At 42.8% G+C, this 22,279-nt stretch overlaps 3 protein-coding genes across 5 annotated transcripts in view; 2 read left to right on the forward strand and 1 right to left on the reverse strand.

Annotated features, from left to right (window-relative positions):
- Positions 1–27: 27 nt before the first annotated feature.
- On the forward strand, positions 28–5,406 carry wee2 (WEE2 oocyte meiosis inhibiting kinase). Of its 3 annotated transcripts, none has more exons than XM_035789811.2 (12): positions 28–105; positions 469–752; positions 1,077–1,288; positions 1,432–1,489; positions 1,647–1,816; positions 2,190–2,311; positions 2,572–2,718; positions 2,802–2,894; positions 2,986–3,071; positions 3,156–3,326; positions 3,896–4,044; positions 4,799–5,406. In XM_035789811.2, exons 2-12 carry the CDS (start codon positions 486–488, stop codon positions 4,962–4,964), a joined length of 1,641 nt encoding a protein of 546 aa, XP_035645704.1. In that variant the 5' UTR covers positions 28–105; positions 469–485; the 3' UTR covers positions 4,965–5,406. The 3 variants fall into 3 exon arrangements, with proteins under 3 accessions (XP_035645704.1, XP_035645705.1, XP_052322006.1); XM_052466046.1 differs by lacking the exon at positions 28–105 and adding an exon at positions 154–375; XM_035789812.2 differs by lacking the exon at positions 4,799–5,406 and having other exon boundaries at positions 3,815–3,961.
- Positions 5,407–6,869: 1,463 nt separating this feature from the next.
- bida (BH3 interacting domain death agonist) lies at positions 6,870–17,325 on the forward strand. The gene is made up of 4 exons (XM_035789816.2): positions 6,870–7,075; positions 7,379–7,644; positions 10,090–10,223; positions 16,679–17,325. Exons 2-4 carry the CDS (start codon positions 7,389–7,391, stop codon positions 16,880–16,882), a joined length of 594 nt encoding a protein of 197 aa, XP_035645709.1. The 5' UTR covers positions 6,870–7,075; positions 7,379–7,388; the 3' UTR covers positions 16,883–17,325.
- bcl2l13 (BCL2 like 13) overlaps positions 17,305–22,279 on the reverse strand; it is a 38,598-nt gene continuing 33,623 nt past the window's right edge. The window contains exon 7 of the mRNA XM_035789817.2: positions 17,305–21,138. Coding sequence (XP_035645710.1) covers positions 20,209–21,138 — 930 coding nt within the window. The 3' untranslated portion in view covers positions 17,305–20,208. The remainder of the gene's footprint in view (positions 21,139–22,279) is intronic.

The raw sequence follows: 22,279 nt of genomic DNA on the forward strand, positions 1-22,279 counted from the left end.
AAGAGGTCAACTTGATAGATGACGTTTCTAATTAGTTTAAATATAATCTGCTTATTAACATACTCAGCTAAATTCAAACCTGGTGTTCTGGTAGGCAACTTGATCGTAAGTAATTCAGACGTGTATTCATTCAAACTTTAAAATTATTGGACAATATTTAAAAGTAAGGAATACATTATACATTTAGTGCTATTGATCCAATCGCCTGTCTCACATTCCCAAACATGAATTTCTTAGTAGGCCATGCGTGTAACCATGTGAGAACTACAAGGGATTCGGGTGTTTTAGTTAAATTATCCCTTTAACAGAAATGAACTAATTTTCGAAAAATAAATGTGTTACCTTGAAAGCAGCCTCCTCCATATTGCTTTCAAGGTAAGGAACAAGTCATTTTCACTAGGTTATCCCTTTATTGACCCTTTGTTTCATCATGGAAGAATCACTTCACTATCAGTGCCTGTCTTCTAGAACTCCTTGAGTCAGGGATGGCCATGGGAAGTGACTGGATGGTGCAAAACTTGGACTTCTCAAGCTGTGGCGAGGAAGAGGGTAGTGACAGCAGTCTGGATGAATGGAGCTCCAGAAATCCTCAGATCCTAAGTCCCAACTCTGTGTGCAGGACACCCATAGTGCAGCGTCATTGCACCAGGAGCTTCACCATATCCCCATCCATCCCAGTTTCACCGACCACCCCCATTCCCTATGCTGCCTGGAGGAAACTGAGGCTCTGTGACTCCCCCAGTACTCCCAAGGTGTGTGGACATTTATCATATGTATAATATATGCCATTTAGCAGATGCTTTTATCCAAAGCGACTTAGTCATGTGTGCATACATTTTACATCTGGGTATTCCCAAGAATCAAACCTGCTATCCTGACGTTGCAAACTCCATGCTCTATCAACTTAGCTACAGAGGACCATGCCCTCATGGATCACTTTTTTGATTTCTTTCATCTGAAACTATTCAAATCATTACACATTACAATGTGTAGCTACCTCCAATGTAAAATCCTGGAATTAAGTGCATTTTTACATGTCAGAAGGATTTATGTCTCCACATCCCTCTTCACCCAAGAGTCTGCTGTCCAAGTCAGCTCTGCCTAGTTCCAGCACCAAGATATGCCGCAATCAGAGGGCTCTGCGTTTCGCCACTTCCACTGACCCTGCCCAGTGCAGCCGCATGCCCTCTGTCAATGTGAACCCCTTCACCCCCGACACGTTCCACAGGACCAGGGAGCACTACAAGAGGAAGAGTCGGAGGAGTGACTATGACGACTATGGATGCAGGTAACCCAACTAAGGGTTTGGTTGCGATTGGAAATGGTATTGTTTTGGTGATTGTGTAATAGCACATGGTAGCAAGGCCATCTGAGTCTCTATAGTGTTTTGAGACTGAGTGGGTTTTGTGAAGTTATCATCTCATCTTTTAGAATGAAACCGAGCCATACGTCATCAGAGGAGGATGATGATGCATTTCTCCCGTCCAAGGTACAAACTATCTTTGTCCATTGAACAGCTGGCTCTCCCCTGCCTGTCCACGGCTCATTTAGTCACTAAGTTCAACTCTTGGCCGTTTCCTCTGTCCCTCCTAATTCTGCCATTCACACTCCAACTTCCTGCTTTTGTCCTCCGTCTGTCTGTGCAGAGGCAGGCTGTCCAGGCTTTCATGCTGTCTAGGTATGAGAGTGAATTTCTGGAGCTTGGACACATCGGTGCGGGGGAGTTTGGAGTGGTGTGCAAGTGTGTGAAGAGGCTGGACGGCTGCTTGTACGCCATCAAGCGCTCTCGCCGACCACTTGCCGGGTCTGCCAATGAGTGAGTCAGCACCACCGGCCTCACACTGTTTAAGAATAGCCTGGGCCTTATGATCAGCGTGAGAATAGGAAAACGATCATCTACAACACATGTCAAACTCATTCCACGGAGGGCAGAGTGTCTGCAGGATTTCGCTCCTCCCTTGTACTTGATTGATGAATTTAAGGTCAATAATTTGTTAAGATCTCCCCTCACCTGGTTGTTTAAGTCTTAATTGAAAGGGGAAAAACCTGAAAGCTGCAGATGCTAGGCCCTCTATGGAATGAGTTTCAAACCCCTGATCTCAAATGTTGAGGGTTGTTGAGATGTTGTATTTTATTATTTGCAGTATGTAATGATGAGGTTTGTAAATTATGTCTCCTTTTGTCCCCAGGCAGCTGGCCTTAAAGGAGGTGTATGCACACGCTGTACTTGGGCATCACCCCCATGTTGTCCGCTATTACTCAGCATGGGCTGAAGATGATCACATGATCATACAGAATGAGTATTGTGACGGTAGACTGATATTATTTTTTTAAAAGTTTTGTTTCATTCTCACCTGCACAATTGGTGCATAAGTATTTCACTGTACACTGCAACGACATGTATGACCCTGTGCATGTGATTAAATAAATCTAATCTAAATGACTGAATATTGGCAGGGGGAAGGAACACTGACTTTTTGGTTGAATAAGTGTTTGTCAGTAAGATGGCTGGATTGATGTATGAGACTTTTTGTTTGCGCATCTCGATGTACTGTGTTGTAAACAATGCAGGTGGGAGTCTCCACGATGCCATATTAGAGAAGGAGGCAAGTGGAGAGCTGTTTCCAGAGCTGGAGTTGCGGGATCTACTTCTGCACGTTTCCATGGGTCTCAAGTATATTCACAGCTCTGGCCTTGTGCACCTAGACATTAAACCCAGTGAGTCTCCTCTTTATTTCTTCTCATTCACAGCAATGTATACTCCTCACTTCCACTGTTTCTCACCCCGCTCTTATTTGTAGGTAATATCTTCATCTGCCAATGCTCGAGTGCAGGTGGAGCGAGTGAGGAGGAAGAGGACGGAGGCCCTTCAACAGGGGTGGTTTATAAAATTGGTAGTAGTTTACTAAATATCACATTTTCACTCCTAGCTTTGGTTCACTGTGTCATTGAGATGCCATCTATGATTCCTGTTTGTCTTTGCAGGTGACCTGGGCCATGTGACATCCAGCAGCAGTCCACAAGTAGAGGAGGGGGACAGCCGCTTCCTCGCCAGCGAGGTCCTGCATGAGGTACGGTGAAAGTTGTGGCTCTATTGACTACTTATGTTTGTTTGAATGTACACCTTGTATCCCCTGCTTCTCCCTGCTGCCCAGGACTACAGCAATCTGCCTAAGGCGGACATATTTGCACTAGGCCTGACTGTGCTGCTGGCAGCAGGGTCGCCCCCTCTCCCTCAGAATGGAGATGAATGGCACAGTCTCAGACGGGCACAGTTACCCAGCCTGCCCCAGGAGCTCTCCCCTGCTTTCAGAAGTCTCATTCAGGTACCACATGTACCCATAATTTACTTAACTGTACTTATTTTGGTCATGTCTGCACTCTTCTACCTTTTTCTTTTACACCATCTTGTTTTGTTTTTCTCCTTGGTGTGCTTTGTATGTGATCTATGGAGCTTCTTATGAAATGCCAGCTGAATATATTTTTTTGTAATACAAATTAAATCACATTTTATTGAGCATGTGCTGAATGCAGCTGGTGTAGACTTTATAGTGAAATAATTTCTTATGAGCCTTTCCCAATAATGCAGAGTCTTTAAAATAGTAACTAACATGATGAATAAAATACAGAAGAATGGAGCTATGTACAGGGAGTACCAGATCAATGTAGGCCATCATTGTAAATAAGAAATTGTTCTTGTCTTGCCTAGTTAAAATACAAATGTGCAGAGGTATTCACAGTTTAGGAAGGGACAGATATTAACCAGTACCACACACAAAGCTAAGTCAACACACTGATTTGCTTTTCATTCTAGATCGACAAATGTTCCAAGGTTTATCTCTTGCCTTTGCTACATTAGCAGCTGTTTGGGATAAGCTGTCTTTGTGTGTCTCAGACTCTGCTGGATCCGGAGCCATCTCAACGACCCTCTGCGTCAGCGCTATGCAGACAACCTTTTTTGAGGAAGGAGAGGACTGGGAAGCTTGCTGCTCAACTGCGCAGAGAGCTCAATGTGGAGAGGTTCAGGACAGCCATGCTGGAAAAGTGAGGGCAGAGATGTCGTTTGCATAGAACTTGGTTGAACTCTCCATTAGGGGGCGCAGTTAATATGAAACAGAAAAATGTATTTCTCCCCTGTAGCACAAAAGCAGTGCTGGAAAAAGTACCCAATTGTCATACATTAGTAAAAGTACAGATGGTTTAACAGAAAATGACTCAAGTAAAACTCACCCAGTAAAATACTACCTGAGTAAAATTATTTTATTTTTAAATACATTTAAGTACCAACAGTGTAAATAATTTCAAATTCCTTATGGCAAACCAGATGGCATGATTTTGTTTTTTGTTCACGGATAGTCTGGGGCACACTCCAACACGACATAATTTACAAAATTAAGCATTTGTGTTTAATGAGTGCCAAATCAGAGGCAGTCGGGATGATCAGGGATGTTCTCTTGATACGTGTGTGAATTGGACCATTTTCCTGTCCTGCTTAGCATTCAAAAAAGTACTTCTGGTTGTCAGGGGAAAATGTATGGAATAAAAAGTAAACTTATTTTCTTTAGGAATGTAATGGCGTTAAGTTGTCAATTGTAAAGTACAGAACCCCAAAATGACTTAAGTAGTATTTGAAGTTCTTTATACCACTGCACAAAATTCCTGCTGGTTGTTTATATAATGACTTGATCAGTAAGGCTGGGGTACATAAAGTATGAGACTGAAGAAATGATTTATGCTTTCAAACTATTAAAGTGAATTATTCCATGTACATAAACACCCTCTCTCGATTCCTCCACAGAGAGCTGCAGGAGGCTCGTTTGTCAACACTGTCCCCACAGCAGGCTTTCCCCCCTAGTCTACAGCATCCCATTAATACAGGGTCTTTGCCCAAAGCTGGGCGGAGGCTGGTCGGTAGGAATGCTGCCCGGTCCGTGAGCTTTGGATGCCCAGGGTATGGAGTGTGAAAGGTGATCACATGCTGGGCCTTATTGGAAGTACCAGAATACTGATTTTCCTTGCTGCAAAGTATTGGACTTTCCCCTGACTCAAGGGACTTCTTAGACTGGCTCAATGTAACTTGATGAGCAGCAAGGTAAAAAGTTACCTAGAAGAGCCTGTGGTGGTTTTATTTTGTGCATCAGTGTCGTAGAATCGCAGTATGTTGGACTAATTTATATCAAAGCGGGAAGGATTTGATGCAAAACTCCATTAATTCCTTGTGTAGCACTTCTGCCGTTCAGTGTTTAACTTTTGTGGAGTAGTAGGTTTTACTTTGCAATAATTTGGGCCATTGAGAACTGCTGCAGACACCAGTGAATGCAATGCCAAGTCAGCAATGTTTTATTAACATCAGTGATTTGTTGCTTTTTACAATGTAAATAAACTTTTAAGGTCTTATGAAATGGCCCTCAGGCTTGAGTTCTTTGTAATATGTTTGGCTTTGAAAGTGTAGACCACTGAAACATCTAAAGAGTATTTCATCATAAGGACACTAGAAACACATAGTTTAGCTGCTTTACATGTTTGTCTTTCATTAAAGTCGCACTTTAATGGTTTATCAAAGGGCATCGGAATTACGGAAACCACATTAACTGTGGGACTTTCCAGATGATTTAGAGGAGTTTATCTATTGGTACAGAACTGTGTTAATAAAATCTGTTCTTCCACCAGTTATATTTCAAGGGGTAGCCACTTGCATGTTTATTACTCATATTCATGTTAATTTCTCTGACCGTAAACCACCATAGAGTTAACAATTTATGTGATTAGACCTAAACCAATACCCTCGTTTGGGGTCAGTATTTTACATTTGACCTAAAATGTCTAACATTAAATGCAAGGATAAAGCAGTCACTCATCACACTTAACCATATTTGCAATTGTTTTTTTGCGTCATTTTACAATTGAGACCAATGTTTTGCTCAGTAAAAGGTTTGGTCCCGACTCCTAGCATGACTTTACTTCCTTATCTTGCAGTCACAGCACTGGGTTGAAGGGGAAACCCCCACAAGTATATCACGTGAGCGTATGGAAGATTCAAAACAATTTGGCTTACATCATCCTCCATTAAAATCGAGTATTTAATTGGTCAGCGCTGGTCATGAAATGGGAGAAGTATTGTATGCTACTGTAAATCCTTGTTTTTGGACCAGCTATTTCGTGTGGTTAGGGCATGTCACTTTTTATTACAGCATGCAAACTCGCGTATTTTTCTTGTTGAAAGAAACCTGGTATTATTGATCTGAGGATAGCCTGTATGTATGCAATTTGGTTTAGGATTTAGAAAACGTCAGCAGGGCTGGAATGGTTTACAATCACGTTTTGCCCTATTTAATAAGTAGCCCATTTCAATGGAGTCTTCAAAAATTAGCTTCGCAATTAGGATTTTTTTTAGTTTCGCAGTTTGGATCTTCCGAGAAATGGCACACACACTATAGTAGTTACAATGACGGAGTTCGGTTAATCCCGCCTGGACGCCCGTGTAGGCGTGTTTTGCATCGAAACTGAGGGTATTCGATTTGGAACCGGTTAGCGTCCCGGGGTAAATCAGTTGCCCCGTTTAAAGCCCACGGTGGCGTCGGCATAAAACAAAAGTGACTTCATTAAGCACGTGTAATTAGTAGGATTCGGTATTTCCAATGCAAAAGTGATAACGCTTTATCTGCCTTCCCAATTAAAATATAAAATAAAACATGTATTTAATAGAAAATAGATGTTTCTGGATAATGCACCATGCTTTGACAAATGACCAAGCGGCGCAGATAGTGTTACATTTGAGAATGAGCGCCTCCCTCACCGCTTTTGATCTCATGTCACGGGCCATGGGCGGTATTCCACGACCCAGCGTAATCGAATCAGCCCAATGTAGCCACATATGTAGTAAAACCAGTCTGCGGTGGGGGGAAATGTCCCAAACCCCCCAATTTTCCCAAACTGATGGGGTGCGTGTGTTGTCTGGAAAGCAAGGCGAACAGCTCTGACTCGGCGGTGTCAATCAGCGTGTGTTGTTAGCTATTTCAAGTTGTAATAAGCAAGCTGAACTTTACCAGCCAATATATTTGGTGTTTTTTTGACGGTGAGTGAACAGAGAACATGTTAGTATTGAGTGTATTGCTATTTGCTAGCATCAACACGGGCAAACGTTACGCTAAATAGCTAGAGAACGTTAGCTAGCTAGACTTGTTTTGTTCGCACACAATTGAATCGAATGTAGCGCGCTTCTACAGGTTAACTACTTAGCTGCTGACTGTCCTCTTGGTAACGTTCAGCTAGCTAGTAAATACTTTGGTGAAAATGCATTCGTAGGAAACTAACTTTAGAGCTAGTTTATATCTGATGAAATTGCAATTAATAGATTATGTTATGCTTTTTCCTGTAGAAGAACAGCGATGGACTGTGGGGATGTTCAGTGCACTCCCCTGGTCTTTCTGACTTTCCTTCAACAGCAGAGCTGCAGCAGTGCGGAGCTCCGCATAGAGCTGGACTCATTGGCCCGGGAGCTGAAGCTAACCCAGGACATAAACGGCAATGGTCTGGGTCTTAACATCCACGAGGAGGGCGAGCTACAGACAGATGGACACTTCTGCAGCAGCAGTAGTATCTTACTAGAGGGGCTTGAGCCTCAGGCTGCGCTGGCATGGCCCGGTGAGTTGGTTTGTTTTCGTTTTTCTTTTATACTATGATTGAAATTCCATCAGTCACATTCACTTAGTTTTGACAAGTCAAGACCTGCAGACTGTAAGGTTTTGACATTTCTGTCAAAAAATAGTTAGTCACAGTTATGTTAAGTAAATTTTAAAGCTGCGTTAATGTAACTGTCAGGCGGCTAGACCAAATTCACATAGAACAGTCTGTTATAGAGCTGTTATTCTCATCGAAAGCAAGTCTTAGAAGCGGTAAATCTGTTTTAGGTGTGCTATTTCTATGCTTCCCGTTGTCAAGTTTCGTTTTTGCTTCTTTTACTTTTGTTTTTGTACTTTTGTAACAGCTGAAAATACTATTTTTGGTTATGGGTAAGATCTCACAGCAGTTTAGATGGTACAATGATTCTCTACGCCAGGAAATGGTGGAGTGATTTCTGCATAGTACATTGTAAAGTGAAAAAAATGGAAAGCTCTATCTGTATAAACCAATTTGAACTTGGTGCTTTTAGGTTCTATCTTTAATCACAAGCCTGAACAAATACACATGTATTTGCCATCTCTCTCTCTATGTATGGTCTAGGGCAGGCTCGTCAAGCCAGCAATAATGCCACTCAAGCAAAAAAACAGTCAGTAATCTTAAAGTAAATGATGTTGTCACATCATTGTTCAGTGACTGTAATTCAGCTGATGATCATAATACATTTCTTAATGTATTTAATAGTGTTATTCTATTTTACTAAGATATAACACTATAATTTATGTATTCAAATAGCTATAGTTTTCTTAACTCAACATGTCTAATTCAGAAGTGTCAGAACCTCAAAACCAGATTGACATTTCAGAACCATAAGGTTCTATCTACAATTGCATCCCCTAAAAAACAGATTTACAAATGTCTCAGGATTTTGATAGTCTGCACTTTAGGTACCTTTTTAAAGTAAGGACCTTAATGGGTTATGAACAAGGAATTCTCTACAAAACAGTTCTGAGATGTGGGATGTGAAATCTTTGACGCTCAATATCTCAGAACTATGCTATGTGCAGATTGAACCTTAATCCCAAGGTCAGAAAATGTCTTTCTGAATTAATGACACTACTGGTGACAGGTTTCAAATGCACCTTGGTAAATTGGTTACCTTAACATGACTCAGGGAATAAAAGTATGAGCTTGATTGACCCATACACGTCTGATTCTATATTGTTTTGTGCTTAAATCCAGATTAAACAAGCAGAATATAGGTAACTTGAAGGTCATGAGTTGTTGGTCTGTGTGCTCTGCAAACATGGTAGCAGAATTAATCCCTAGCTGGGTACCTTGCACTAATTTCAGACACGATGTAAGACAATGTTTTTTTGACCCCCTTTCAAACAGACCCTTATTGATCACGTATTTGCTGTTATACCCCTTTTATACATTCAGTGTGTAACTGGCAAATTGGGAGGTTTGGCGGGTGTTAAACGATGGGGTCTGTTTGCATTACAAAGTAGGGAGGTGTTAAAGGCCCAATGCCGCTGTTTTTATATACATATCAAAACATTTATGGGTAGCAATTAAGTACCTTACTATAATACATTAGCAGAGAGCTTTGGAACTCTTTTTGTTATTGGTCTATTAACCAATTTACCACATGGTGATGTCACCATGGAAAGCCAAAACTTCCGCCCATGCAAACCTGCTGATTAGAAGGTCCTGTGTAGATTGTACTTTCAACCAGCAACTAACTATCAGGAAATAGCACTGATACATTTCTTTCACAATTTTATAGCTTTAGTTTAATCAGTACAATATGATACAAAACACGGGGAAACCTAATTTTGATTGCACTGGACCTTTAAAAAATGGTATGTTAATGAGTTTACCTACAAAAAAAGCAGAGAAACATTCACACAGACCTAATACCTGTATTTGGTTACAGGACCTGTGAAAATGCAGGTATCATGACTAGATCTTTATGTGGGTTTTATTTTACCATGGGGCAATTTCATGGTAAAATAATGATTCTGAGACTATGCCAAAAAAAAAAAACGATTACAAAGTTCAACAAACCATACAACTCTATGCACAAGGATGACTTGTATGGTTTAACTTTGCAATCATTGGTTTTTGTTTGGCATACATTTTAAAGTGAAACATCTGAGTTACAGCATTCTGTTACTGTGGAATTGCCCCATGGTTTTTACCCCCTACCCCTTTCAAATATGGAAAAAAGCTGGCATGGTAAAATAGTGTGATTTTTGTCTGTATATGAAAAGGATATTAGAAAAGGGGCAGTATATGTACTGCTGTACATCTTAGCTTTATTGTACTATGTGACAGGGATCTGGCACATCTGGGTTGAACTGTTGTGTAAGTGATTGAAAATGATACTGTGTTGACATCAAATTGTGGATACTTTAGCTGTTCATATTCAATATGATTTTGACTAACATGCTCTTTGCCCTCCAGATAACCCTGCCGATGAAGAAGCCCTGAGAGGTGTCGCTACAGGGCTGATTGAAATAGCTGATCAGCTTGAGCGTAGTGTGATGGCCCAGGCTGCTGAGAATCTGACCAAGAAACTGCAGAAGTATTCCATTGGGGTAAGTTTCTGGAATCCTTGTTACTTGGATTGCTCAGAATTTTACTGAACAAAAATATAAGGGCAACATGTAAAGTGTTGGTTCCATGTTTCATGAGCTGAAATAAAAATCCTAGATTTTTTCCATGTGCACAAAAGGCTTATTTCTCTCACATTTTGTGCACAAATTTGATTACATTTTTGTTAGTGAGCATTTCTCATTTTCCAAGATAATCCATCCACCTAACAGGTGTGGCATATCAAGAAGCTGGCAAATCTAAAAATTATATGGTTGAGGGATGAGGCAAATAAGTCTGACAACACAGCAGACTGGCTAACATACAGTAAATTTAGAAATCACTAAAAAGAAAGAAGATACTATACTATGTAACAGTTAAATTATATATAAAATGATAGTTCTGGAGAACTTTAAATTAAATCCTCGGCAAGAAAGCTAACTCGGTTCCATCCTTCATTGAGGCAGATGGCTTGTTTATAAAAAAAAACTTTGATATTGCCAACTACTTTAATAACTTTTTTGTTGACAAAAATATAAATAAGGACAAACCACCCGGTACTGAAAACCTGGATGGTAAATTGCTGAGGTTGGTTGTGGAATACTTTGACTCCTGTTTGCCACATTTTCAATTTTAGTCTAGAAAACAGTGTGTGCCCTCAAACATGGGGGAGGCAAAGGTCATTACGCTGCCCAAGAATAGCAGAGCACCCTTTAATAGTTCATACAGCCGACCAATCAGCCTTTTAAGTGCTTAGCAAACTTTTGGATTTTTGTTTTGATCAAATAGTTATTTTACAGAAAACTAGTTAACAGACTTTCAGCATGCTTAATGGGAAGGGCTCAACATGCTCGGCACTGACACAAATGACTGATGATTGGCTGAAAGAAATTGATAGTAAGAAGATTGTGAAAGCTATTATTTTTATACTTCAGTGCAGCTTTTGATGTCATTGATCCTAACATATTGCTGAAAAAACTTAGGTGTTATGGATTTGCATCCTCTGCCTTATAATGGATCTAGTTACCTATCTAATAGAAAAGAGGGTGTTCGTTAATGGAAGCTTCTCTCATGCAAATTCAGTTGAGTGTGGTGTACCGCAGCCGAGCCGGCTAGGGCCATTATTGTTGTCTGTTTTTACCATTGACCTTCCACCGACCTTGAATAAAAAGCCTGTGTGTCTATGTACGCTGATGACTCAACAGTATACATGTCAGCAGCAACCAATTACCTTCAGAAGTCACATAATTAGTTTGATTGCACACAGGTGGACTTTATTTAAGTGTCACATGATCTAAGTGTATAGATACACCTGTTCTGAAAGGCCCCAGAGTCTGCAACACCACTAAGCAAGGGGCACCATGAAGACCAAGGAGCTCTCTAAACAGGTCAAGTTGTGGAGAAGTACAGATCAGAGTTGGGTTATAAAAATAATATCTGAAACTTTGAACATCCCACGGAGCCCCATTCAATCGACTGGTCTATCGACGTCACCGCACGAAGAGGCAAAAACAGATTTACACCCCCCCAAAGGCTAACTTTCTAGCTAACCCGGTCTGCTAACTGCTAAACTGCCGGGCCCTGGTCTGCTAACGGCTAGCTTGCCTGCCCGGTCTGCTAACTGCTAGCCCATGCTAACTGCTTGCTTGCTAACCCGGCCTGCTAACTGCTAGCTTGTCCTGGTCTACTAGCTGCTAGCTTGTTTAGCTCCGGCCTACTAACTGTTAGCCTGATAACTGTCAATTGCCGTGTCCCCAGCCAGCCCAACCACTCACTGGACCCATATGATCACTTGGCTACGCATGCCTCTCTCTAATCAATATGCCTTGTCCATTACTGTCCTGGTTAGCGATTACTGTCTTATTTCACTGTAGAGCCTCTAGCCCTGCTCAATATGCCTTAACCAACCATGTTGTTCCACCTCCTACATATGCGATGACATTAACTGGTTTAAACATCTCTAGAGACTATCTCTCTTCATTACTCAATGCCTAGGTTTACCTCCAATGTACTCACATCCTACCTTACCTTTGTCTGTACACTATGCTTTGAATCTATGCTATCCTGCCCAGAACCCCAAACTCTCTGTTCTGAACGTGCTAGACGGCCAGTTCGTATAGTCTTTAGCCGTACCCTTATCCTACTTCTCCTCTGTTCCTCTGGTGATGTGGAGGTTAATCCAGGTCCTGCAGTGCCTAGCTCCACTCCCACCCCCCAGGTGCTCTCATTTGTTGACTTCCGTAAACGTAAAAGCCTTGGTTTCATGCATGTTAACATTAGAAGCCTACTCCCTAAGTTTGTTTTACTCTCTGCTTTAGCACACTCTGCCAACCCAGATGTCTTAGCCATGTCTGAATCCTGGCTTAGGAAAACCACCAAAAACCCTGAACTCCATTGCTAACTCTAACGTTTTCCGCCAAGATAGAACTGCAAAGATGTTCTGTATTACTTTAAGTCTGTACCCAAACAATGAGCTTCTACTTCTAAAAATTCACCTTTCCAGAAACACGTCTCTCACTGTTGCCGCTTGCTATAGACCTCCCTCTGACCCCAGCTGTGCCCTCGATACTATATGTGAACTGATCTCCCCCATCTATCTTCTGAGCTCGTGCTACTAGGTGACCTAAACTGGGACATGCTTAACACCCCGGCCATCCTACAAACTAAGCTTCATGCCCTCAATCTCACACAAATTATCAATGAACCTACGAGGTACAACCCCAAATCAGTAAACACGGGCACCCTCATAGATGTCATAACTAATTCACCACTGATAAATCCACTATAATTGAGAATTTCAATAAGCATTTCTCTACGGCTGGCCATGCTTTCCACATGGCTACCACTACCCTGGTCAACTGCCCGGCACCCTCCACAGCCCCCACCATTTCTCCTTTACCCAAATCAGGATAGCCAATGTTCTGAAAGAGCTGCAAAATCTGGACCCCTGCAAATCAGCGGGGCTAGACAATCTGGACCCCTATTACTAGCCTGTTCAACCTCTTTCGTATCGTCTGAGATTCCCAAAGATTGGAAAGCTGCCGCGGTCATCTCCCTTTTCAAAGGGGGTGACACTCTAGACCCAAACTGCTACAGACCTATATCTATCCTACCCTGTCTTTCTGAGGTCTTCGAAAGCCAAGTTAACAGATTACTGACCATTTCGAATCCCACCATACCTTCTCCGCTATGCAATCTGGTTTCAGAGCTGGTCATGGGTGCACCTCAGCCACGCTCAAGGTTCTAAACGACATCATAACCGCCATTGATAAGCGACATTACTGTGCAGCCGTATTCATCGACCTGGCCACAACATTCTTATTGGCAGACTCGACAGCCTTGGTTTCTCAAATGATTGCCTTGCCTGGTTTACCAACTACTTCTCTGATAGAGTTCAGTGTGTTAAATCAGAGGGACCTCTGACAGTCTCTATGGGTGTGCCACAGGGTTCAATTCTCGGGCCGACTCTCTTCTCTGTATACATAAATGATGTTGCTCTTGCTGCTGGTGATTCTCTGATCCACCTATACGCAGACGACATCATTCTGTATACTTCTGGCCCTTCCTTGGACACTGTTAACTAACCTCCAGGCGAGCTTCAATGCCATAACTCTCCTTCCGTGGCCTCCAACTGCTCTTAAACGCAAGTAAAACTAAATGCATGCTTTTCAATCGATCGCTGCCCACACCTGCTCGCCCGTCCAACATCACTACTCTGGACAGCTCCGACTTAGAATACGTGGACAACTACAAACACTTGGGTGTCTGGTTAGACTGTAAACTCTCCTTCCAGACTCACATTAAGCATCTCCAATCCAAAATTAAATCTAGAATCGGCTTCCTATATCGTAACAAAGCATCCTTCACTCATGCTGCCAAACATACCCTCGTAAAACTGACCATCCTACTGATCCTCGACTTCGGCGATGCCATTTACAAAATAGCCTCCAACACTCTACTCAACAAACTGGATGCAGTCTATCACAGTGCCATCCGTTTTGTCACCAAAGCCCCATACACTACCCACCATTGCGACCTGTATGCTCTAGTTGGTCGGCCCTCGCTTCATACTCGTCGCCAAACCCACTGGCTACAGGTTATCTACAAGTCTCTGCTAGGTAAAGCACCTCCTTATCTCAGCTCACTGGTCACCATAGCGCCACCCTCTCGTAGCACGTGCTCCAGCAGGTATATCTCACTGGTCACCCCCAAAGCGAATTCCTCCTTTGGTGTCTTTCCTTCCAGTTCTCTGCTGCCCATTACTGGTACGAATTGCAAAAATCTCTGACGCTGGAGACTCACATCTCCCTCACTAGCTTTAAGCACCAGCTGTCAGAGCAGTTTACAGATCACTGCAGCTGTACATAGTCCATCTGTAAATAGCCCATTTATCTACCTACCTCATTCCCGTACTGGTATTTATTTATTTTGCTCCTTTGCACCCCAGTATCTCTACCTGCACATTCATCTTCTGCCGATCTACCATTCCAGTGTTTAATTGTTATATTGTAATTACTTTGCCACCATGGCCTATTTATTTCCTTAACTTACCTCATTTGCACTCACTGTATATAGACTTTTTGTTTTCTTTTGTTCTACTGTATTATTGACTGTGTGTTTTGTTTATTCCATGTGTAACTCTGTGTTGTCGAATTGCTACGCTTTATCTTGGCCAGGTCGCAGTTGCACATGAGAACTTGTTCTCAACTAGCCTACCTGGTTAAATAAAGGTGAAATAAATAAAAATGTAAAAATCCATTATTAAAGAATATGGCACCACAACAAACCTGCCAAGAGAGGGCCGCCCACAAACTCACAGACCAGGCACAGAGGGCATTAATCAGAGAGGCAACGAAGAGACCGAAGATAACCCTAAAGAAGCTCCACAGTGGAGATTGGAGTATCTGGTACATAGGACCACTTTAAGCCGTACACTCCACAGAGCTAGGCTTTACGGAAGAGTGGCCAGAAAAGCCATTGCTTGAAGAAAAAAAATAAGCAAACATGTTTGGTGTTCACCAAAAGGCATGTGGGAGACTCCCCAAACATATGGAAGAATATACTCTGGTTAGATGAGCCTAAAATGTATATTTTTGGACATCAAGGAAAACGCTATGTCTGGCACAAACCCAACACCTCTCATCACCCCAAGAACACCATCATATGATGTGGGGATGTTTTTCATCGGCGGAGACTGGGAAACTGGTCAGAACTGAAGGAATGATGGATGGTGCTAAATACAGGGACATTCTTGAGGGAAACCTGTTTAAGTCTTCCAGAGATTTGAGACTGGGACGGAGGTTTACCTTCCAGCAGGACAATGACCTTAAGCATACTGCTAAAGCAACACTCGAGTGGTTTAAGGGGAAACGTTTAAATGTCTTGGAATGGCCTAGTCAAAGCCCAGACCTCAATCCAATTGAGAATCTGTGGTATGACGTAAAGATTGCTGTACACCAGCGGAACCAATCCAACTTGAAGGTGCCGGAGCAGTTTCGCTTTGAAGAATGGACAAAAATCCCAGTGGCTAGATGTGCCAAGCTTCTATTGACATACCCCAAGATACTTGCAGCTGTAATTGCTGCAAAAGGTGGCTCAAAAGTACTGACTTTGGAGGGGTGAATAGTTATGCACGCTCAAGTTGTCTTATTGGTTTGTTTAACAAAAAACTATTTTGCATCTTCAAAGTGGTACGCATTGTGTAAATCAAATGATACAACCCCCCAAAAAAAATATATATATTTGAATTCCAGGTTGTAAAGCAACAATAGGAAAAATGCCAAGGGGATGAATACTTTTACAAGCCACTGTAAACCGCATCATTACACAGGTACACCACCCCTTCTGCTGGGAACAAGAAAAGGCCTCTAAAATGTGCAGTTTGTCACACAACACAATGCCATAGATGTCTCGTATTATAAGAGCGCGTGCATTTGGCATGCTGACTTCAGGAACGTCCACTAGAGCTGTTGCCAGAGAACTTAATGTTAATTTATCTACAATAACCTACCTCTGTCATTTTTAGAGAATTTGGCAGTACATCCAACCATCTCAGACCACGTGTAACCATGCCAGCCCTTTTTGGGATCGTCTGAGACCAGCCACTTGGGCAGCTGATGAAACTGGAGTATTTCTGTAATAAAGCCCTTTTTGTGAGGGAATAACACATTGGCTGGGCCCGGCTCCCCAGTGGGTGGCTGCTCCCCTGCCTGGTCATGTGAAATCCAATTGATTTCAATTGACCGGATTTCCTTATGAACTGCAACTCAGTAAAACCATTCATTTTTGCATGTTGCATTTAGATTTTTGTTCAGTGTAGATATGTTTGTGTCTAGGAATGTATGTCCAAATCATGGTGTTGCTGCTGTGAATTGAAACCAGGGGTTATAAAATCTAATCTAGTAACGGGTATAAATTCAATCCATAAGTATGTCACGAGTCTGTCTGTGTGTTTCCCCAGCTATGGAAGCACCACCTAGCCCTGGAAGTGGAGTGGGTGAAGAAGCAGGGCCTGGGCCCCGTGCTGGACTATCTACCCCAGGAGAAGGTGATCATGGCCCTCACTCTGACCCTGGTGAAGGGGGTGTGTGAGCACGCCCCCCTACTGCTCCGTAATCTGTTCAGCACAGCAGTTCAGTTCATAAACCCGGCCGTGGCCAGGTGACTTCAAAACAGACCCCAAACTCTACGGACTCCCCACTCAGGACATACACTGAGCGGGCCATTTAGTTTAGTTCAGGGGCACATTCATTTTCTTAACAAGCTGCTCCGTAAATGTATAACTTTCGATCGTTTGTGAAAAGAGTGTTTGCCGCTGGATTTGGAAACTTCAGTGCTTTATTTGACCAGTTCTGATACCGAAAGGGATGATGGAGAAGTGTCATGCATCGTCTGCTGTTCTCACTTCCACATTGTGCTTAAATGATTTCTGTAACAAGTTCTCCCAACAGTTTTGTAACAATACATGGCTTCCTCAAAGGGGATGAATCCCCTTTTGTTTCAAAGTCCATGTTAGTGTTTGAAAAATGCCTTTGTTTGTTGTATGCATAGAGATCCATTTAAAAATACACTTAAGAGTAATAAAAATGATTTAAGGGAGGAACATTTTATTAACTTGTTCATGTGTCCAAAACCACAATGCAGTTTACATGATGTATTCTGGTCTCAAACTGCACATATAGGGAAGTTGGTGAAGTGCCAAGATGGGGATTTGACATCCATACTGTACTTTCCAGACAATTTGCATACCTATTATCTAACTGATGTACATTTGCATTCGATGGAACGAGGAACAAAACCATTTATGGTAATTTGTCTCTCCCACACAACTACCCCAAACCACACATGGTTGTATGTACACTTGGCTAAACAGAATTGAGTTGTGTGCATCTTTAGTTGACATTGACCAAGTTAGCTGTGGGAATCCACTGACCAGTGAACACAAAGCTGGAACCACTACTACTTTAACTTGGATCAGACCTGAGTGCCCAGTAAAAAGTGTGTTTTGTACTCTGACACCTGAGGCCTACAGTGTAGATTTTATTTTTAGATTCACATTGTACCCAACTAACAGGAAGATATGTTTCCCTTAGTGGGAATGTTGCATATGTTGATTGTCTGTGGCAGGGCTGGCATGTGTCATTCCTACTCTTCAAGTTGTGGACAGACCACCCTGACTTGAGAAAATGGAGGGAGCTGAACCCTTCAAGAAAAGGTTAGGTAGCAGTGGGAAGAAGCCAGCACACACATCTGTTAAGCTTTGTAAGTCTCTGTACTGTACAAGGTAGGCACGCTATGGGGTTACAGCGGAACGGCAAGGCAGTGCTGGGTGGGCAGTTGGGCCAGCCGAGGGGACAAACGGTACCTGGCAAAACATAGGGGTCTGACAGGGTAGCTGAAGAAAGGCAGTCCCTGTGAAGTTAGACTGGGGGAGTTGTGAATGAGAGCATAAATTGATTCAAGATTAAACTAAATTTCTACTTTTGATTTTATAGTCTCACAACATCAGATGAAAGATGACTAGTTGATTTCAAGTTTTATATTTAAATCTTGTATCCGTGTTGAACAAATGAATATGAAATTCTGTCTTGGTTCAGTCATTCCGAACCCTCCATTCCCTGTCACAGAACATGGTACATGGAACATTGACCATGGTGCCATCATGGTTGAGCTGGCTTTAATTTCACTCACGCAAACACAATAGTTAACAAGGTTGATAGTGACCATTGACAGTTCTATACCAGATAATCTAAATGCCTATTTTCAAGGAGATAGTTGGTAATCAAACGCAACAGTTTATGCCACTGGCTGTGAACTGCGGTAGTCTTTATCCTCTTTTTTTTTTACATTCAAAATCAATTTAATTGCAGTCATACTACTGCAATATGACCACAAATCGTAACTAAATGACTGAAATGAGTTAGTGAAAAATGAATTGAGTTGTGGAATCCCTCAATTTCCAAAAACTTAACAAAATAACACTTAGGTGATGTAAGTGACTGGAAAGAAGTAGATAAACATACACCATGTGGACACCCCTTCAAATTAGTGGATTTGGGCACATCCGTTGCAATGCTAAGTGTCGGCTGGAGTGGTGTAAAGCTCGCCGCCATTGGACACGAGCGATGAATCATCATCTGGCAGTCCCGACAGACAAATCTGGGTTTGGTTGATGGCATGAGAACACTACCTGCCCCAATGCATAATGCCAACTGTAAAGTTAGGTGGAAGAGGAATAATGATCTGGGGCTTTATTTCATGGTTTGGACTAGGCCCCTTAGTTCCAGTGAAGGGAAATCTTAATGCTACAGCATACAATGACATTCTAGACGATTCTGTGTTTCCAACTTTGTGGCAACAGTTTCAGGAAGGCCCTTTCCTGTCTCAGCATGACAATGCCCCCGTGCACAAAGCAAGGTCCAAACAGAAATGGTTTGACGAGATCAGTGTGGAAAAACTTGACTGGCTTGCACAGAGCCCTGAACTCAATCCCATCGAACACCTTTGGGATGTATTGGAACGCTGACTGTGAGCCAGGCCTAATCGCCTAACAGCAGTGTCTGACCTCACAAATGCTCTTGTGACTGAATGGAAGCATATCCTTGCAGCAATGTTCCAACATCTAGTGGAAAGCCTTCCCAGAAGAGTAGAGGCTGTTATAGCAGCAAAGAGGGGACCAACTCCATATTAATGCCCTTGCTTTTGGAATGAGATGTTCGACAAGCATACTTGTCCACATACTTTTGGTCATGTGTATCTACTTTCCATTTAAGTGCGATATTATTAATCCCTATCAAGTGCGATATTATTAATCCCTATCAAGTGCGATATTATTAATCCCTATCAAGTGCCTATCAAGTGCTTTTATAGACACAGTAGTGTCTCCAGTACAGTGAATTCTAAAAACAAAAAGTCTAATCATGATTGCCATAAAAAAACAAACATGCTCATCTAATCCTTGAAGACAGGTTTGCTTTTCAGAGGACATAATGTAATCAGAACTTAAATTTTTGTATGTGAAAATATTGGAATAGCTTCCCTTGCAATAGAACAGGGAATTCTGACTTCTGCGCTACACCCACTAGGCTCTGAGGACAAAGAGGTACAGTACACCGAGCTCCAGCCGAGAGAGTAACATACAAACAGGGTGTGTCTGACGTGCATCCGCATGGCATCGAACAACCAAGCACCCAGAAAACATAGAAACCACTAGAAAATTGAGACGTGATGGGTTGGAGGCAGCAACTGAAGAAAAACATATCAAATTGCCAGATGAGCAGAGAGGAGAATGGGGGAAAACAAAAATGGAGAGAAGGAAAATAAGTAATTGTTCACATGGTGTGTCCACCTGGTAGTGGCAGGCCCAGCAGCCCAGATTAGCAGCAGGGACAAGGGAGGAGGTGAGGTCTGCAACCCAGTTCAGGAGTACTGCTAGCAGCAGGGACCAGGGAGTAAGTGAGGTCTGCAACCCGGTTCAGGAGCACTACTAGGCTACTTCTTCCGGTGGGTCATGATTCCCCAGGTCACCACAGCAGCTAGGGCCACCAGAGCAGCTCCACCATACAGCAGCACTGGGATCTCTGACTTGGGTTCTGGTTCCGTCTGCACCGGGGGCTCCTCAGCTAGGGCCACAGGAGCTGGGAGTGCCTCCAGGAGGGGCGCTGCAGCCGGCTCCAGCACAGTCTCTGACTGAGATTCAGGCTGGGACTCCTCTGGCTCTGGCGGTGCTGCGACTGGCTCTGGAACAGGCTTTGCTGATGGGGGAGTAGAGGGTGCCTTGGCGGGGGATGGTGGTGCTGCCTCCACAACAGGGGCAGGCTCAGGCTCAATCATAGGGTCTGGAGCAGAGGGCTCAGGCTCTGACACGGGGACAGACGAATGCAGCTCTGACAGAACCGCCGACAGGGGAGCAGGCGTCTCTATGATGACCGGCTCCTCCAGATATACCACCACCGGCTCTGGGGCTGCTGGGACAGGAAGCAGGGTGTCATCCCTAAACTCTGCCCTCAGCTCAGCCAGCTCGCTCTCCGTCCCCAGCACACTCAGCATGCTCTCCTGCAACTCGGCCCCGCCCTCACCCTCCTCTGCGTCCTCTCGCTCCACGTGCACAATGTCAGAGTTGGAGGAGTTGTTCTCACTGCGCTCCTCAGCCAGGGTGCCCTCGTTGCTGTCCAGACTCTTGACATCTTCGGGGTGGTCCATCATGCTCACCTGTGCCCAGGAATCGTTGCCTGCCAGAGACACGGGTAAGCTCTCTGTCTGCCAGCTGCCCGGCCCACTGCTGTCTCCGGTGCCCAGCAGCGACGCGGGGGGACTGAGCTGGCCAGGAAGCTGTTCTCCAGACAGGATGTAGATGTCGTTGCTGTCCTCGGCTATGATCACGCCCTGCTCCTCCTCTTCCTCCAGGCTAAACACTGTACCCTAAAAGAGAGGAGAGAGGTCAGTGTGGAACCAAACAATTACAAGTTAGTGCTTTATTAAAAGTGAAAATGGCTAATGGGTTATAATAAGCATATTACATTTCAATTAGTAAAACACTTATGCCAGTGGCACTACATAGCCCACTATTTAAAAAATGTGTCAATCAAAATTCTACAATTTGTTGTAAATTTCCAAGCAACATTACAAAAATGTGTGACGCACATCTGAGAAACATCCGTCACCACCTGAAACCCCAACATCAGCTCATCGGAGGCTACAGTACAGTTCTCTTGAAACTACAGTAGCCAAACTGCATCATCGTAATTACCAAAGACCTGCTGTGTTGGACTTCCTGCTGATCATTCTCAGGAAGACAGAGGATATCACAACACTTCTTGTATATTTCTGTGGTTTCTTGTCAACTGCTTTGTGAAGAGGTAGAGTGTTACCCTCCCCTTGATGAATACAACTCCCATAAATAAAATACACACCCATGACAAGTTACATACATCAAACACACACCACTGACAAAGGACCATAGCCCATGGGAGTGATCGACTAGTGTAAAACCTCAAGAGCAGCTGCATCTATTTTTCACTGTGGCATAAATAATTCAGACAGTGGTGAAACAGACTTCTAAAAAGGTCTCAGAGGTGCAGGTCCGTTCTTGGGTGACTGACTATAGGACAATCAAACCAAGCTTGTGTGTGTATGTATGTATGTATGTATGTATGTATGTATGTATGTATGTATGTATGTATGTATGTATGTATATATATAATATATATTTTAAAAAAGAAACCCTTGGACCGCTGATGCTATGTATGGTTCAGTTAGTACTCCCTTTAAATAAATAACCAGTCAAAAGTTGACACACATACTCAGGCAAGGGATTTTCTTTATTTTTCCTATTTTCTACATTGTAGAATAAAAGTGAAGACATCAAAACTATTAAGTAACACATATGGAATCATGTAGCAAGCAAAAGTGTTAAATCAAAATATATTTTATATTTGAGATTCTTCAAAGTAGCCAACCTTTGCCTTGATGACAGCTTTGCACACGCTTTGCATTCTCTCAACCAACTTCATGAGGTAGTCACCTGGAATGCATTTCAATTAACAGTAGTGCCTTGTTAAAC

The sequence above is a fragment of the Oncorhynchus keta genome, chromosome 17, assembly GCF_023373465.1.
Source record: "Oncorhynchus keta strain PuntledgeMale-10-30-2019 chromosome 17, Oket_V2, whole genome shotgun sequence".
NCBI classification, from domain to species: domain Eukaryota; kingdom Metazoa; phylum Chordata; class Actinopteri; order Salmoniformes; family Salmonidae; genus Oncorhynchus; species Oncorhynchus keta.